This window comes from Centroberyx affinis, unplaced genomic scaffold, assembly GCF_046629955.1.
Source record: "Centroberyx affinis isolate AG114_WGS23_722 - 3 ecotype Tasmania unplaced genomic scaffold, CSIRO-AGI_Caff_v1 ptg003667l_1, whole genome shotgun sequence".
Classification (NCBI taxonomy): domain Eukaryota; kingdom Metazoa; phylum Chordata; class Actinopteri; order Beryciformes; family Berycidae; genus Centroberyx; species Centroberyx affinis.
In genome coordinates, this window is record NW_027281568.1 from 801 (window position 1) to 19,305 (window position 18,505).

An 18,505-nucleotide genomic window follows, 5' to 3' on the forward strand; every position below is an offset into this window, starting at 1 on the left:
AGTGGAGGTATTCTTTTAAGTGTGTTTCGCTTATGTTACATTGTATAGAAACTGAAGGGAAAAGATCAGCCTGATAAGCTATTGATCTGTGTTTGAGAGATAAAGGTGTCACTGGGCTGCTGGATCCTTTCGTCACAGCTTTCACTCCGCCATTGTGTTTGAACAAGATGGACCTAGGTTGACATTTTACAGTTACAAATGTTTCAATAGAAAATTCAGTTTTGTAAAATGTACAGTTGTTCTCCTCACAATTCCAGTGAGGAATGAATAACTAAAGGGTATTAGGTAGTTTTATGTCATAAATGCAAATGCAATGTATCTTGATCTTGAAAACATTTAGGATCTCTCTTATACAACTTGCAGACTGAGTGTCCTTTGTTAGAATTAATACACCAGACACTCTCATTGATTGCTAATGAGTCTGTCTTTCTTGTTTGCTCTCTCATTCAACAGTGGGTGTTTCCTTTGTGCACCTGACTGTCAGTGTGTCTTGTCTCTGTGTAAGTTTCTCTGTATGCAAATTCTTCAGTGTTCAGTCTCATCCGAGACAGAGGCCCCCACTCTCCAGAAAGTGTCACCAGGACAAATGAGTTTAGGCAAGACTGATTCTCTGGACTACATTTTTGTTTTTACGTTGGGAAGGATTTCTTATTTACTTTCTTTTTTACTGCGAATTGAGCCAACGTAGATGTAAGATTACTAGCATGGTCAATTGACTTTGCTTGTCAAAACAGATAACTATTCAGTGAATGAGGGAACCTGCAATTAACAAAAGGGTAAGCAAAAAGAACTGCTGACTCCTTATTTCTATTTCAACACTCTAAAAGTAGTCGATTTAATTATTTCAAATGACTCCATGTGTATAAGTAAGGTTATTAAGATGACTGATGAGTTGATGAGATGATAGGTTTAGATTTTATTTAATGTTATGGGGTGTTAATAACTCGACAAAATGTAATACATTTTCAATTCATTATGTAATAACACCCGCATTTTGTAATAATCTGCGGGATTTTGTAATACACAGCCTGAATGCAATATCTATCTATATGTAATAATTTATTACAAAATGCGGGGAAATTTATTACATATTGCATTCAGGCTGTGTATTACAAAATGCGGCAGATTATTACAAAATGCGGGTGTTATTACATAATGAAGTGAAAATTGATTACATTTTGTCGAGTTATTACATAATGCGGTGTTATTACATAATGCGTTGTTACAAGTGTTACATTTGTAACATCTTACTGATGTAGAATGCATTAATTTCTGCTCTAATATAATTGTATTTCCTCTGGCAACCACTCCTTTTCAAACAGTAAATATTCTGGCTCTCATACTCTCTCTTCCCCCTCCCTTCTCTCTCTCCCTTTTCTATCAGATGTAGCCTCATTCTCTCCTTTGTCCCTACTCACTCTTGCTCACTTTTCCCCTCTCAATTCTTGCTCTCTCTCTTTTTCCATTTACTCTGCTCATGCTTTCTCCTGACATTTCTACTTGTTTCATTCTATAACTTGACCTCTCCGACCATGTTCACACTCTCATGCTCACTATCTCTGGGCTTTGAGAAGATGGCGCATAGTGCATTTGACGTTAGTTCTCTGGTTCTCTGTTTTGACATTCAATGACAATAGCTGTTGTTGTTGGTCCCACCATTGTGCCTCTGTTACACCAATGGCTTTCTTGGGCCAGCCTGTTTTTAGACATACATGAATGGCATGTCTTTTAAGAAATATCAAAATTAACTAACTATTCTGCTCCTCCAGCTGAATGGCACGGTGCTACTGTCGCTGGAGGAACGTGTTGATGTGCCTGTGCGCTCCATGCATCCTCATGGTCCTGCTTTTCACCTACATCACTCTGATGGTGTGCTTCAACATGACGGTTACAACAAGCACGAGTGGTACTGCAATGCTGCTACGCGGAGCTGAAATAACCCACTTCATCGCCTCAGGAACTTACAGAACCAACTTCTTGGCCCCACTGCCTAAAACCTTCTGGGACCTCCACCCGCACAGGGGCGCGGTTTGGAATGAGCTCCAGCTGGCCATCGACCGCTATTACAACCCCATCCTGAGTCCCAAGAGGAAATATAAAAGACTTAACCCCATGTATGAGTCCCTATTGGGGCAAAGTTTCTCTACAGTTGGAGACTTGGACACCAGCATGAGCAAGTTTGCCAATCTGCCACAGCGGATGCTCGAATTTGTGAGCCACATGCACCAAAGAGATTACCCCATCCTCATCCAGCCGAATATGACATGTGGAGCTGGGGCAAAGGAAGAGAAGGAGCCCCCCTTGCTTCTCCTAGCCATCAAGACAACAGGGATGAACTTTGAGAATCGGCAGGCAATCCGTCAGTCCTGGGGCCAGGCGGGGTGGGTGGCAGGACATAAGAGGAACAGAGGAGGAGAAGGAGAAGGTTCGGAAAGAGAAGGCGGAGGATACGTCCGCAGGGTGTTCCTGCTTGGCAAAGAGAACCACAAGGAGCTGGGAGTGGACATCTCTGAGTTACTGTTCCTGGAGAGTAAGCATTATGGAGACATTCTCCAGTGGGACTTCAGAGATTCCTTCTTCAACCTCACCTTGAAAGACGTGCTCTTTTGGGACTGGTTCTCACGCCTCTGCGGTCGGACACGCTTCGTCTTTAAGGGAGATGATGATATCTTTGTCAACACCCCGGCCATGATAGACTACCTCCAGGATCAACTGCAGAAGCCAAAAGCACACAGTGTCATGCGAGACTTCATGGTCGGAGATGTGATCGGTGCAGCCATACCTAACAGAGTGAACAAATCCAAATACTTTGTGCCAGATAGCTTCTATAAGGGCCTTTATCCTGCATACGCAGGCGGGGGAGGGGTAGTGTATTCGGGCCTGCTGACCAAACGTCTAAACCACATATCTAAAAGGGTTCACCTGTTCCCCATTGACGACGTTTTCGTGGGGATGTGTATGGTTAGGTTGAACGCCTACCCCACCCACAACCCTGCTTTTCTGACCTTTGACTTTCCTGAAAAGGAAGAGGAGGAGCCATGTGCCTACCACACAATCTTAGTGGTCCACAAACGAAGACCCTCACAGGTTCTTAAGTTGTGGGCAGGGCTAAACGAGACACAGGCTGAGTGTTGGAATGCGACTCTGAGGAATGCAAATAATAAGAAAAATTGTAAGGCTATCCCAGTTGATCCATTCTCAAATTGTCAAAATGTCTATTGAAGATTGATTGCCATTTTAGATTTTGACTGGAAACATTTCAGTAAACTTCTATCAACATTAGGTGTGTGTATAGGTGACACTAGTTGTTCAGTTGAGAAAATTATTTGAGTCTGCATTTATTTATTTAGAGGCGTAAATGCTCCAGGGTTCTATTCAATTGCACCAAACAATGCAGATGTGAAAACCTTTGAGTTTTTCAACCTGCCAACGGCATACACACTTTAACTTTCAAGTTTTACAGGGGGCCTATTACGGCAATTCAAATTTTCCTCAATTTATACACATAACGATATTTCATGTGGACTTTGTAAGATTTTATTCTTGCTTGAGTGGTTGAATTTAAAGTTATTGCATTTAAAAAAAAAAAAAAAGTTTCAGACAAACTAGTCAACGCATCACAACTTCACTTGATCCTGATTGGCTCAACTCACTAAAGAATTACTGAAATCCTTCCAGTCAGGCCAGTTTGCAGCATTTGAACTAGAAAGCCTCAACTCAGCAGGTTTACCTCATTTGAATTAAAGGAGCTGCTGCTGTCGGCCAATCAGGGTCCAGTATTGTGTTAGTTCTGCCTGTGAGCAAATTCATTCAATGTATTCCCTTTTAACTGAACTACATTGATTTGCAAAATATCATGAAGAACATTACCCTGCTTACCCTGAGACATGGTGCATTTGAAAACAAAATCATGAAAACTGAATAATGCAGGACCTTTAACGCATTTCAACTTAGGGTAGGAGGAATTGTAATAGCTAATCTCTTTCTCTTTGGGCAGGAGCACAAACCAGTGAGTCCAGTGCACAATGTGAACTATCCCTTTCTGCCTGACATGGATGGTGACAAATGAAATCCTCCCGGTCAAGTGCATAATGCACTCCCAGAGAAAGCCCACTCTCTACCTGATGCTACAGGGTTAGCCAATGAAAACAAGCTCACCAGACTTCTCCAAACTGTCTTTCCCAAAAGACACCAGGTGGACCTCCAGAGACCTGCTGGTATCGCAGGTCAAGAGCTGAAGTTTGTGGTGTCCAGATTCTGTGACAGAGCAGAAAGAGGTCGTTTCCACTGAGCACAAGGGTAAAATCCTGAGATCCAAACCATTTGGAGGAGTGGGATGAGTGCGTCACTGTTGATAGGCCCTAACCTGGCTACTGCTCAGCAAACAGACTTTGAAGAGAGACTTTAAATGCAATCCTTACCAATACTCAACTATGAACTGTCCACCAACTCCACTACACACACTTGTGCTACACTTTTATTAGTATTATTTTAGTTTACCTGTTTTATCTGTAACCTCTGTTACCTTTATCTGTAACCCCTTAATTTAAATTGAATTGCTTTTATTGTTCTAAACACAACGTGTTATGGTTTTACAGATATATTATCAATTTATAACTGAAATTGCTATTTAATGGACTACATATTGTATGAGAGATACAGTTCAATTTTAAAGGGAGGATTTGAGATTTTAAGTAGCTTATTTTATTGATGACTTGTTTCCAAACATCCAAAAACCTTTTGGGAATTTGTTTCAGTTTTTAAGAAACTGGCAGCAGAATCCTGATAGCATATGATGACAATGTTTGTCAAAGTAAACAGGGAACCAGAACATTTCCCTTAAAAGACCTTTTCAAAAAAGCATGCATGCTTTCTTACAAAGTTCTCAGAAATAATTTGACCAGAAACGTTAGTTTACAGAATTACGGGCTTCCTAAAATACAAAACTTGTGCTGAAACAATTAGATGATCAATCGATAAGTCGATCGACTATCAAATATAATTTTGATAATTAATCATTTTAGTAATTGATCAAGTAAAAATACCAAAATTTGCTGGTTACAGCTTCACAAATGCTAAGATTTGCTGCTTTCCTCCGTTTCATGTCATTATAAAATGAATACTTTGGATTTTTTGTCTGCTGGTCAGACTATGTAAGCAATTTGAAGAATCACTTTGGGCTGTGATGGCCATTTGTCATTATTTTTGAAGTTTTACAGACTAAATTATGAATTGAAAAAGTGATTGATAATCAAAATAATTGATAGATGCAGTCCTACACAAAACCCTTTGTAAAAGTAACAGAAGTAAACACTCTGTACTGTCCTATATGAATGTTGTCGTACCAAGTTGAAGTTCCATCATTGTTGAAGTATGTGAAAATGCCACAGGGGGAAAATAACTATGACTTGAAAAGTTCCTGTGAAACTGGTTTTGGTGCCTACAGCTATCTGTTGCTGAACAGGCTTCATTATCTGCATTAAATACTGACTGCTAATCTATGGGAATAACTGTTTTGGGTGATGCCATGCTTACTTTAAATCTGTTATCCTTGGAAATGGGATGACTGGATATTGCCTTTTAAGTAAACGTTTCCCTGCACAAATTGTACTTATTTTGTTATGCAGATGCAAGGAAGAGCCACTGTGCTAAAACATCATGTCCGGTTACATAAGAAATGTGTGGTAATATATAGTGAGGTGTGCAGTATATAGACATGCCTGAGTTAGTAATATGTGTTCAACAAGAGTGTGGGAATTGTCCTGGATTTTATGAGCAGGAGTTATTTTGCTCATGTGCAGGAGTCAAGAAGGAGAAGTCAAGAGATTGCTAGTTTTTAAGTCAGCGATAACCCCCGCAAAAAAAAAACGTCAGCATCAAGATTGGGCGAAACTCAGAGGGACAACGTGCCCATTCACTCATGCCATTTAATGTCCCTGATAGGCTGCCGTACAACAGCTGCAGAGGGGGGCTGTTACATCAAAGTGAAGGCGGAGGACCGTGATTTCGATTCAGCATCAACTCCAACAGCGATAACGGCACAGTGTCAGATGATTTCCACAACTCCCGCTCTGATTGTCCGTGTCCTGAACGCTCCCACTAGGAGCCTTTTTCTGTCCTTCCCTCTTCTGCCTCTTTGTCCTCGTCTTCGTCCTCGCTCTCCTCCTCCTCGCTCTCGCTGTAGTGGTAGTTACAGCGGTTGGTGTTAACAAAGAGGTCGCTCTCATCATCCTCAGATTCGCTACCTTCCTCTTCCTCGTCTTTCTCCCCCCGCTTGTCTCCCTTTTCCTGCTCTCTGTCTGTCTTCTCCGGCTCCTCTGTGAAGCCCTCTGGCCTGCAGGAAGCAAAGGAAAATCACATCGACAAAACAACGCTGGTTAGTAGAGGCTTTTGTGGTGTGTCCTGTAGAGGCAACTTTGATAGGGTTAGGGTTAGTTATGTTGTGTTTGTACAAGTACGTGTGTGTGTGTGCGTGTGTGTGTGTGTGTGTTCCTACTCACCAGAGTGTTAGTTTTTGCAGGTGCTGGATGTGGTCTTTATAGAGAATGACGCTGATCTCTGCCTTCACTTTCTCTCCCTCCTCAATAGGATCCACAATCACATAGTCGCCTTGGGGTCAGAAAGCGGAGGCAGTTTGAACAAAAACAACAGCAAACAAAAACACAAAAATTGCAATAAATATTGGTACACCTATGAAAAGTAAAGAATATAAGGCTGACAATGCTTGTAGTGCATTTCCATATGTAATGAAAAAGGCCTATCCTCCAGTTGCACACATCACTAAGGAGAATGTTTTAGTGCTTAACATCTTCATCAAGAAATGAGATATGTACAACTACCTTCATCCTAACATTCACACATTTTCTAATTCTGATTTAGCACAGAACTCCTACTGGTATTGTATATTGTACAATACATACATACATATATATGAGTGAAAAACTCACACAAAACAGCTGTAAGTTTTGCTCCTTTTCCTCTTCTTGGGTGCTGGTCTATGTGAAAATGCTCCCTGCAGTAACCTAAATGGCTCCATCTTGTGTGCAGCTTAAATGCAGCACTTCTCCCCAAAAATAACGTCTGCTCAAGGCAGGGCACACTGCAACGCCATGCTGGGAACTTGTTTCATTTGACCAGCTTGAGCAATGTGATCAGCAGATGAATGTATTATTCATGCAGATCCTTAGTAATAATAATGTTTTTATTATGATTTTTATTACCTATATTTATCTATATAATTTCACAGTATCCTGAAAATAAATCAATATTGCATAAATAACACATATTTTTAAGATAAAAGTAAGTTATATCAGTTATACACCATAATTGATGTATGGTCCAGCAGCGATGTGGAAAAAGATTATTAAAAGGTTATTAACAACCATGTTGGTATTCCCTCCCTTGCTCTAAACCAGCGACACATCATTATGAACAAGGCAGGATGCTCAAGTTTTTAAATGTTTGTGTTGGTTCATCTATTACAAAAATACTCTACTCTCTGTTAAACTAATATTCCACAGTTGTTTTTAATCTAACCATCCTACAACATCACTTACCTCTCTTGATCCAGATGTTCTTGCGGAACTTGGTGGGCATGCTCACCAGGAAGGTCTCACCCTGAGCGGTGACAGTCTCATGGAGGTTGTTGCCACGGCTACCGGTGACCTACAGGTGCACAGGCAAAGATGGAGAGAGGGAGTCAGAGAAATGACACTGCCTTCTTGTTTTCTGTACTGTGCCTAAGGGTCAGTGGTCGTTTATACAGCAGCCATTTGATGTTTCCTACAGTAAAGTCCATACACAGCTAACCTTCACGATCTGCTGGTTTTCTGTAGGTGTGACAAAGTCTCCAAGAACCTCCTTGACAACATGTTTGCGTTTGGTGGCCTGTGACATTGTAGATGTTGGGCTGCAGTTTCCTTCGCCAGCTGAGAAAAGAAGAGCGCAAGGCTGACACCTGGTCAAAGTCTGTACACAGGACAGCCTGCTAGTCACTGTGTCGTTAGTGTTGATAGGAAGTACTGCAGTTCATAAAGACTGGAGAATTATCTTAAGCTAGCTAAAGTGAAAACGTAATGACCAAAATCAACACAGTCGCCAAGTCAGTCACTTGAAATTAATACCCAAACATTACAGCTGAGTTTAACACTTATCTCAGAGAAGTTAGCCCAGCTAGCAACTCTACCTTATCAGTTTAACTCATATTCTGTGATTTGTCACAGTAGCCTAGTGGCTGGACAGATAACCGTAACTCACGTTTCCTCAAATTAGCTTTTATGTTAATAGTTAGCAAATAGCTGGTCAGTTGCTACCACAAGTTTAGCTAGCTAGCCAACAACGTAGCACAACACATGTCCACTTTATCAAGTTAGATAACTACCTTGAAAGACAGAAACGGGTTATTGTGTCTCTTTGAAGCAGAATAAGCTTCTTGGTAGTTTGACGAAAGCTATAAATGAACTCAGGAAAAAGACAAGTTTGGATATTTAATGTGCGTACACCACAACCTCATGTGCTCGCTCTATCTATCAGTGTCAAGCTAAAAGACCGAAATACTCACACCGAAAGACTTCCGATGTGAAACTGGTCTGAACTTTTCAAAATAAAAGTCATTGTATTCCAAAATATTTTCCGTATCTTGCTTATATTTATAGACCTTGTATTATGGGCACACGTGGCATTTAAGATAATGAAGTTGGCTCTAGCAATCAACTTTCACAGCCACTCGGTATAAATAAATTACCCAAATATTTGTCTTTTGTACTTCTGTGCACAGCTTAATGTTTGTGGCTATCTGCCGTTTTTATTTTGAAGGTAAAATTGCAAAACCAGATGTTTTTGTTTCTGCGAATAACTTCCAGCTTAACAGCTATTTTTGCTTCCCTAGCAGCAGCGCTCTGTTATGGGAAGTAGAGTTTTTCGTCTCTCAATCTGAGTACCATTCAAGATCATTAGCGTTTGAAAAAAACGGTTGTTTTTTTGCACGGACTACAGTGGTTTTAGACCACTACAGGTAAAAATTAAGCTTTTCATTCTAAATGTCAGTTCTGATATTTTCAGCTGTTTAGGTCGATGGTCATTCATACATTCAGGTTGATGAAATTAGCAAATTATTTATCAACAGACTAGAGTAGGCTACAACTGAGACCCACCATGATATCAACATGTTAAAATAAAAAAATCTGTTTTTCCCTGAAATTTCAATAGGCTACTGCTTCTTAAGAAATCATACTTGCAGATTTGATGTTTGTTGTAGTTTATGGCAAAGGCCAATATGTATTCAATACAATGCTGCATTCTTATTCAGTAGTTTCATCACATAGTTAAAACCCTCCTAATTTACCCCCTGGTGTATGAAGAGTGCGCTCAAAGAAAGGAAGAACACAGTATATAAAGGATAGGATTCTGTGCTTTTTTATTCAACCTTCATTCCCACTGCATTACAGCAATTATTACAAATCATAAAACCAGTCTTTTACAACCCAGGAAAACCCTTGCAGAACCTATTGTTGTAAGAACCAGGAGACCATCTTTGTTAAGGGAAGTTGCATTATGTAGTAACACAAAGACCAATATAACAAGGAAGTCTAGCAAAAAATCCTATTAGCACAAACACTGGTAACAGAACATTCAGGAAAACAGACAAGTATAGTTAGTGCATCTCCTTTATCAAACACAGGCTCAGTTACTGTGGAGATGAATGAGTTAAAAACCAACACTCTGCCTACAACACAGCAAGTATTGCGACCTGACGGCCTAACGGAATAAATTCAACACAAATGCACCTACTTTAAAATCACAATAAAACCTTAGCAACACTTTAAAACTAGCTTTATCAGAGCTGGTATGTTTGGTAACTGGACATGAAGTGAGAGGTATGTAGGTGGAACACTGCTCATCTGGTTTGAATGAAAAGTAACATCAGCAGGACTTAGTGTGTGTGTGTGTGTGTGTGTGTATGACCCCTATCTTCATGCACTCTGGATGAAATGTGGTGTGAGTGGTGTAACGGTGGGGTCAGTTGGCTGTGGTGTACATATATATATTGTATGTATGTGTGCGTTTGTGTGTGTGTGTGTGTTTTGGTGGTTTAGTTGACCACAGCAGATGAGCACATCTTGTTGATGCCGCACAGATTGGAGCCCCTGTACAGGTAGTAGTAACCCTGTATGAGAGAGAGAGGGAGAGAGGGAGAGAGAGGATGAGTAAAAAAAACAAAACACAACTGTTCTATAAAAATAGCAAGCAACCATGTATCTGAATGGATTTCCACTAATAACATTCTTTATTTTCATTTTTCTTCATTTATATACTGAAGTGTCAAATGTTTCTATATGTGTGTGTATGTGGTAAATGGAAAAACATGCAATCAAAGTCAATAACAGGGTTCTCACATTCACTTGGACATCAAATTCAATGACTTTCAAGGTCTTTTTTTTGTGAAATTTAAGGACTCAAGGACCTCCATCATGATCATGGTTTTCCCCAGGATGTAAAGTCCATCCATTCATTTTCCCAAAACATTTCAGTCCTCGTTTAATCTTCCACCAGTTTTCGAGGGATTTCCAAGGTCTGTGTGAACCGTCTTAATAAGGACAGGCTGCTCTCTTACCTTCTCCCCGTAATCCTCTCCCCAGCTGTTTTTGATGGCCCAGAATGGAATATTTTTACCTGCAGAAGAGCAACCATACAGTGGGAACGTGACTCACACTAGACTGTGCTGCCATGTCAACATCTGTTCACTTCTGTTATGATCGGCGCAGAGGGCAAGTGATTTACAGCTAATTAAAAAAACACAGCACAGTGTAACACAATACAACAAGGCCATAACATTTACCCCCAGCTATAAAATAACAGAACAGCAATCTACAGTGAAGTCCTTGTGTGCCGAGACAGTTTATGCTGACAGTTGTGTTATTTAAGAGCTTGATAGCTGGATATCTGTCTGTCAAAGCAGCTGAGACAAAGAATCAAAATGTAAAACTCTAATTCAGAGCGACTGGAGGAAGTGTGCTGTCTTACGTTCTCCGTATCCCACCAGCAGCACGGCGTGGTCGATCATCCAGGGGTTGCAGAAGATCCTCAAGGGGTGAGACACTCCCTTCCTGTAGAACTGAACGGGACAGTAATACATGATTAGCTCACGGCATGAAGAAAAACTTAAATATGCTGGGAAACTGAAAATTGGCTGGTCAATAACCTAAAATGAAGGTCTTAAGATAAAAGTGAGAAACATGATCCTTTAAAAAAATGCGGTTTAACTCCTTTTGTCTCTTCATTTATGAGATGTAATTCTGTCAAACTGACTTCAGCGCAGCATCTGTCTCTTACCTGCATGGCGAAGGCATTCAGGGCCACAGAGACCGGTCCGTTCTCAGCCAGCCAAGCAGCAATCTCTGAAGGGATGAAAATCAAAATCAGACCTTTTTTTTTTAATCACATGAGCATCCTCTCATTGTCTTTAACATCCAATCACCTAGGCTTTAGATACCTGAGGATATGCAGCAATAAGAGTTGTATACATGATACAAACATCACATACACATGATATTTAGTGCCGAGAGGTAAGCCATGTATGTGTGCATCTCACTAAAAGGGAAACAGAACAAAACCAAATCCAATTCAAGGTAAGCCAGCAAAATCAATATCCATTACTCCCTACTATTTTTGTCTTTGAGATGGAAAATGACAAATCATCTCAGTCTGGTCATTGCTGTTTGTCCAAGTTATTGTCTTGTTATTGTCAAGTAAAAAAAAATGTCCTCTGACAAAATGATCAGTGCTTTGTGTTCCCTTTGTTCTTCGTCTCCTCCCTCTGCGCTCACCTCTCTCGTCTTTGGACAACTCCACTGAGCTGTTGATGTAGGCGGCCACCTTGCCGCTGGTGAAGTCACAGACCTGCTTGTGTCCGGTGTAGGAGTAGTCCGTCTCCGACTCCAGACCTCCTGAACCACAGCATGAGGGACGGAGATCAAAGATTAAAGCTGCACTAGGCCACATTTTGTACAATTATTATTTTAACCATCTCCACTCCTATCAGCCGCTAAGAAGACATCTAGATCCCAGGAGTGCGCAGTTTACTGTCGTCATGTTACATGATTTCTGGGTAAAGTCCTTCAAACTTTAAAAAAAATCAAGCAGTTACCTCCCACTGCCACTTGGGGCCGCCAAAGTGCAAAGTTGCCTAGTGCAGCTTTAGAGCACAAATCCATTTTTAGGTGTATGCAGGTCTGATAAACAAGAATTTGTCCTTTACCAAAAAATAAGGTTGTGGAATACTGATATAAATAAATTGTTATAACAACATGTCTTTAATGTGTTGCTGGTACCAGTGTTATAATGTTGGTATAATGTATAATGTGGGTATTAGACAGGGATTGGAACCTAGCTAACATGCTTCAGTACATCTCTTAAAGGCTGTTTCAGTCACATCACTTCTCATCCGCCCGGTTCTTTCTCACCCAGCTTCTCAATGGCTTCATAAGCGTTTGACGGCAGCCCGCCTCCGCACGCCTGGTCCAGCCTATCACAGTCCACCAGCTCTGTGAGGGACAAACCAATACACCAATCAGATTTCGGCAATTATCTGTAAACAGTGCAATTCATCCTGTAGGAAAAAGTTATTGAATTATTGTATCTACTGTCTTTGTTTGTATGTGTTTATTTGTGTGTGTGTGTGTGTGTGTGCTACCTTGTTCAGACAGTGACAGCAAACTTCCATTTTTCAGGAACCATTGGCCTTCAATGTTGCCTGTGACAGAAAATGCCCAGCAAGATCCACACATGCCCTGCAACACACACACACACACACACACACACACACGCACACGCACACGCACACACACGCACACACGCACACATGCACACACACACGCACACACACACACACACACACACACACCGATCAGCATCAAATAAGCATTAGACATAACTTATTCATTAGTGACTTGCTATTTCAGACAGTTGCCCTTTGCTTAACTCCCTCTGTTCATCATTAAGGTCTCTACCTGGTTCTTAACAGAGCTGACAGCTCCGTGATCCCTCCAATCCCAGCTGGCGGGGGCGGGGCCACGGGCGGGAGCGGCTGGTTTCATTGGTCGATGCAGAGTCCATTGGCTCAAGAGAGGATTCAGGTATGTAGAGCGAAACTCCTCCTCTGGAGAGAGAGAGAGAGGGGAGTCAAACTATCTTGTAACATATATAATATCTTATAAAGCAAAGCTGATGCAACACATGAAAAGCAGAGATGCACACACACACACACACACACACACACACACACACACACCAGTGAGGTCGCTGAACTTGGTGACCCCGTACTCGGCGGAGCCCTGGTCCAAAGACTGGATCTTCTCAGCGGTCTTCAGGTTCTGGTGGAAGATACGCAAACGACGGTCTGCCTCTGCAGGGTCAAAGGTCAGATAAACACATTTAAAAAAAATCATTTGGCACATAATATTAAAAGATACTTTGACAGGAGAAATGGTTGTTACAGGAATTGAACCTGTGACATTTCATTTCCCACTTGGTCACCCTGCCGCCCCTTCTTCATGTGTATGTGTGTGTTTTTACTGTGATGAGCCCATAGAATATTTTAAACTGATTTTCCTGACACACCTCTGTCTTTGTCTGTCTATCACTTGCTTTTTGGCACCTGTGTGAAAATCCTATTCATAATCCTATGGTTGAACTGTGTCAAAGTTATTCTGTCTAATCCCTAATTTGGGATACTTTGACACTACAAGATTTGGTAGTATTCTTATTTATTCTGTGTAAAATAACATTTTATAATACTTTTAACCCATCATTACACACCATATACTGTAGGTCTACTTAATTCCCAAGTTTCCTCAAAGAGAATTTTACAGCATTAAAACATTTTTGCAAAACATGAACTATTTATGTTTAGCTGTGGCATGCTGTTCATCCCTCTAACAAAAGGCGTGTCAATCAATTAGAAAATGAAAAAAAACATATCTCCAATCCCATGTTTTTGTTTTGTTCTGTAGCTATCCTGGGACACAATGGCTGGTGTGTACATAAAGGGTTTCATGGTACATAGAGCGGTTTCCTGCACATTCTGCTATGTGGGGTGTGTGTGTGTGTGTGTGTGTGTGTGTGTGTACGCATCAGCCGCTCACCCTCCTGGCTGCTGTAGGCCTTGTTGTATTTGACCATGAACTCTTTGAACTGGCCCAGCAGCTCCACAGACTCCTGCCAGGTAAAGGACAAACACACAGACACACACACAACACAAAACGTATCCTCAATTTCAAGCTCAACTGATTACATAACAGCTGAACTGTTGGAACTGATGTTGTTATTGAACCCATATCAATCAATATGCGGTCATCCTTACCTCCATTGGCTGGTTGGTGGATAGATCCTCCACCTTGTTGGTCTCTATCTGCTGAGGTTCCACTGATAAGAGAGACATCAACAAAAGCAGGTATGTGTCAATGTGCATGACACCTGTATGAACATAAAATCTCTAACAGTTCTAGGTCTCTAAACATATCAAAAATCCATTTAAATGCAGTTATTTATTCACTATTTGCAGAGATACAGCATCTTAAAGGCTGTTTCAGAATAGTAATAGTAGTAGATAATTCCAATATTCTCATCTGGATTCATTTCTGGATGGAAGTCTAAAGTTATTATCACATCGTTATAACCAATGTGATGGCCCACCGTCATCCTGGAAGACACTGCTATCACTGAAAGAGCAATGCATCATGGGATGACGGTGAACACATGACTGGTAGGTCAGCAGTCATCAGACAAGACACCGAAACTATTCACCGTGACTATTAGTCATTATTCAACTATATTTTGGACAGCTGCAATTGAAAACCTTGAATTTAATTTGTTAAATGATCAACCAGTGCAAACAAACCTGCAGGCTGGCACTTCTGTTTGAGCAGGGTCGAGGTGCTCTGCCAGGGAATGTCCCAAACTTCGAACACACACACCTCCGTCTGGAACACACACACACACACACACACACACACACAGGGGACAGAGATATTCAACAGTGTATAAACCTAATTGTATTGTCATTCATATATATATATATATGAGTGCTGGTAATGGCATAGTAGTAGAAAATAGTAGAAATAAGCAAGTGGTATCAAGTGTTTTAAATCAAATTTGACAAGTTAATAAAATAAGATGAAAAAATAATCATTTTTTTCTGTCTTGTAAGTCTTCAGCATTAGGACTGAAATAGTGTCAGTCAGAGCATTTGTTTCCTTGGCTTGGATCTTCAGGTTGTTTTCTTGGGAGTAAGTTTCCACTAAGTCATTAAAACAGGGGAACAAAGAAACAAAGAAAAAAGAGAAGTGTATGTGTGTGTGCGTGTGTGTGTGTGTGTGTGAAGGTATGCATGTCTGCATGTTGGGGTTTACTCTGAGTCAAATCCAAGTCACAAGATCAGATGACTGGTGACAGTAGTGCTGAACAAACAGGACTGTACTGCTTCTATAATACATCAATATACACACACACAGTCCCATTTATTTAGCAAAATGCTTTATCTTAATACATACTTCTGAACTGGTGAAGTAAGCACTTTTGAAGTCATGAAAACATATTGCAGACATCTCTCTCTCTCTCTCTCTCTCACACACACACACACACACACACCCTACCTTGAGTTTGTGTGGCTCAGGATAGAAGTCACAAGTTCGGAGCATGGCAGACTTCTTACACTGAGTGTTGCTCAGCTCCACTGTGATGGTGTAGCGGATGCCCTTCACCAGCTGCAACACACACACACAATGGTGAAATTTTTGATTTGCAAACATAAAATGTTGCCCTTTTTAAATAATTTCTACATGCATGATTGTTTTTTTCAGACTTACATTGTAAATCCACATAAACTCAGTTGAGCCAGCTCTATATTTGTGGAATACAGTTTATCCACCTGACTCAAATGTGAAAATGTATAATATATATCATATTAAAAAACATCAAACTGATATTTATCAGTGATAAGAAAATCGTTTTATTTAAGTTAACCCCCCCCCCCCAAACTAATGGTTTTCTGAAAACATAATTGATTTCTGTTTACATGTGTTTTCTTCTGCATTATGATCATCACCCAGTGGGGGTCATAGTTTACCCTCCTCTTTATTACTATTACATCACTGTGTATGACTATAACATACAGTCAAACTATGCTTTTTGTGAATGCATACTGTCCAGTACATGTTCCAGCATCTGAATGCTTATTTTTGCCCCATAAAGTCACGTGACACCAGATGCATATGGACAGCACAGAGGAGCGCACTGATGTCAGGCAGCGCAATGCAACACTGCTGAAGCGATTTAAATGGGACCAGTGTCAAGCTTATTAGAATAAATATCATGACTTCCGGTAAACGTTTTCAAAATAAACCCCGTATTGACGAGCAAGCTGCAGCACTTTTTGCCTAACGTACATGAAAATAAAGATTATACTTTTATTTTATAGTCACTATTGTGACTGTAGAAAATGAAAATCAAAACAATGTATTTTTACGATTTTTGTTGTTCTGTACACCTAAATATGCCTTTTATTTTAAAGGAAAAACGCCTAACGTCCGGTCTTATTCTAGCCTTCTCTCGCTAGCTTGACGCATCTTTAAATGGTCCCCAGTCTCACTGTTGTTTACAAAAAAAGTCACGTACGTACTCACACCTACGATATGTTATAACGTTATATATATTCAGCATTCGCCAGCCGGGCCTACAATGACAAAACGAGACGATAAAATCCTGTAAATAAACACATTTTCAAAAGCCGCGGTGTTGTTTTACCTGCTTGCTGGCGGAGATGAGCTTGCTGACCCGGCGGACGTGCATGGCGTTGGAGCCCAGGTTGTAGCGCTCCTCGGCGAACTGCAGGGCCTTCTTCAGCCCCGGGTCGGACTCCGGCAGGCGGATAGGCGAGCCGGGAGGCCCGAACAGAGGCCGGTCCAGGTCCTCACCCAGGCCCAGCACCGGGCCCAGCACGGCGGCCAGCGCCAGCCACAGGATTACCGGACAACGGCCGAATCCGACGTCCATGTTTGCCCCGATGTGCTCGAGCAGAAAGAGGGATCGATGTCCGGTCTGCGGTCAAATATAAAGCGGGATGTTTGTTTTCCCAGCTGACAAATCGATCCCAAGTTATCTCAGTCCGTTACACAACAGACACACAATGTTGCCAAACAACACAGGGATGAGGCGGTGGGAGGAGATAGTGAGTCAGGGGGCGGGGTGTGTTCAAGAGCCGTACGGTTACACAGTGTTGTACACAGGTAGTTGTATTGTTGTCATAAATTCGTAATAACTGGTTAATAGACTATTCAATCGTATATATACAGTTAGGTTGCAAAGAAAAAACGCTTGGTTATCATCTATTCCAAAGTCAAGTGGCTGCTGAAGAACAACTCCTAATCATTTCCAGGGGAGGCTGGTCAATACATGATAGGGAGGGTGGTTTTTTTTCCCTTAAAAGTGTAAGTGTTAAATCTTGATAGACAAACAGTTTGGACCTTCACCTTTCACCCCAAAATTGATTTTTTTGAGTCAGGAGCCTCCACTCATCTGGACATTTTCCATGGGCCATAGTGAAAGAATAGGCCACAGATCAGTATAATAAAGGTGTTTAGAGATAACAGACATGAGAGAAATTAGAGCCAATATAGAGCACACAGACAGTAAAGTAAACCAGAAGCAGATAGCTGTGAGAAAACACAATAAGGAGTCAGAGGGTGTGCTTCATGTGTTCATATAAACAAGATACTGTCATAGAAGCATACAAATTGGAATATCACAGAAATATTCTTAGAGTCTAAAGTCTAAAACTTGACCTGCTGCATCCCTGTGTAACCACAAGAAGGAATCGCTTGAACAAAAGAGGTATCACTATGTCCATACATCGTCCTGTATGTGGTCATTCTTTCTTTCTGAACTGATGCTGTTTCATAGTACTGATGTTGTTAAATGGGCCTTAGCAAAGGCATACAAGCCAGAAAGTACCAAGGAAGGAACCAAAATTCCTTACTCAGGTTCTGAGTCCATATGAAAGGGAACCAGTCAGTTCTTACTCAGCGTAAGTTATGTGGAGACTGCTAACTGCGTTTCATAAGGTTCAGAAGTATTGGGGCAGAAGCAATCGCCATTCATTTTGCCATTGGCAAACACAAAATAATGTCTCATGAGCAATAACTACACAAACAGGAACAATAGTGTTTGAAAAGATGAGTTTGGTTTAAACTTTAATCTACAACAATGGAACATTGTAAATAAAGTTAGGTTGATTTGATAGAAATGCAACCACTGTCTTGTTTAATCTAATATACTAATGAATGAATATGTGACCAATTCATTATATGAAAAAGGTCATTCGCGCAGATGTGAATGTACCACCAGAGGGCGACACCGTCACTTCCGCGCCTTTTCTCTGAAGGGGACTTCCAAACCGGAAGTGTTTGCGCAGCCATGCTAGCAGTGCTGCTAACAACATCTGTTAACAAAT

The 18,505-nt window shown here is 40.9% G+C and overlaps 3 protein-coding genes across 4 annotated transcripts; 1 reads left to right on the top strand and 2 right to left on the bottom strand.

Annotated features, from left to right (window-relative positions):
* The first annotated feature begins 349 nt into the window (after window positions 1-349).
* On the top strand, window positions 350-4,107 carry LOC139661944 (N-acetyllactosaminide beta-1,3-N-acetylglucosaminyltransferase 2). Its single transcript, XM_071540529.1, has 3 exons — window positions 350-776; window positions 1,770-3,172; window positions 3,998-4,107. Coding segments are annotated over exons 2-3 (1,401 nt in total). The 5' UTR covers window positions 350-776; window positions 1,770-1,773; the 3' UTR covers window positions 4,000-4,107.
* A 1,388-nt stretch (window positions 4,108-5,495) lies between these two features.
* On the bottom strand, window positions 5,496-8,528 carry eif1ad (eukaryotic translation initiation factor 1A domain containing). Of its 2 annotated transcripts, none has more exons than XM_071540530.1 (5): window positions 8,381-8,528; window positions 7,810-7,950; window positions 7,557-7,665; window positions 6,501-6,609; window positions 5,496-6,334 (listed from the first exon to the last, which is right to left on the bottom strand). In XM_071540530.1, the coding sequence occupies exons 2-5, from the start codon at window positions 7,894-7,896 to the stop codon at window positions 6,100-6,102; spliced, it is 540 nt and encodes a 179-aa protein (XP_071396631.1). In that variant the 5' UTR covers window positions 7,897-7,950; window positions 8,381-8,528; the 3' UTR covers window positions 5,496-6,099. The 2 variants fall into 2 exon arrangements, with proteins under 2 accessions (XP_071396631.1, XP_071396632.1); XM_071540531.1 differs by having other exon boundaries at window positions 7,810-7,928; window positions 8,381-8,395.
* Window positions 8,529-9,403: 875 nt separating this feature from the next.
* ctsf (cathepsin F) lies at window positions 9,404-17,183 on the bottom strand. The gene is made up of 14 exons (XM_071540528.1): window positions 16,801-17,183; window positions 15,651-15,761; window positions 14,897-14,978; window positions 14,360-14,421; window positions 14,142-14,214; window positions 13,289-13,402; window positions 13,008-13,156; window positions 12,692-12,788; window positions 12,462-12,542; window positions 11,826-11,945; window positions 11,332-11,396; window positions 11,023-11,113; window positions 10,613-10,671; window positions 9,404-10,165 (listed from the first exon to the last, which is right to left on the bottom strand). Exons 1-14 carry the CDS (start codon window positions 17,047-17,049, stop codon window positions 10,091-10,093), a joined length of 1,428 nt encoding a protein of 475 aa, XP_071396629.1. The 5' UTR covers window positions 17,050-17,183; the 3' UTR covers window positions 9,404-10,090.
* Window positions 17,184-18,505: the final 1,322 nt, after the last annotated feature.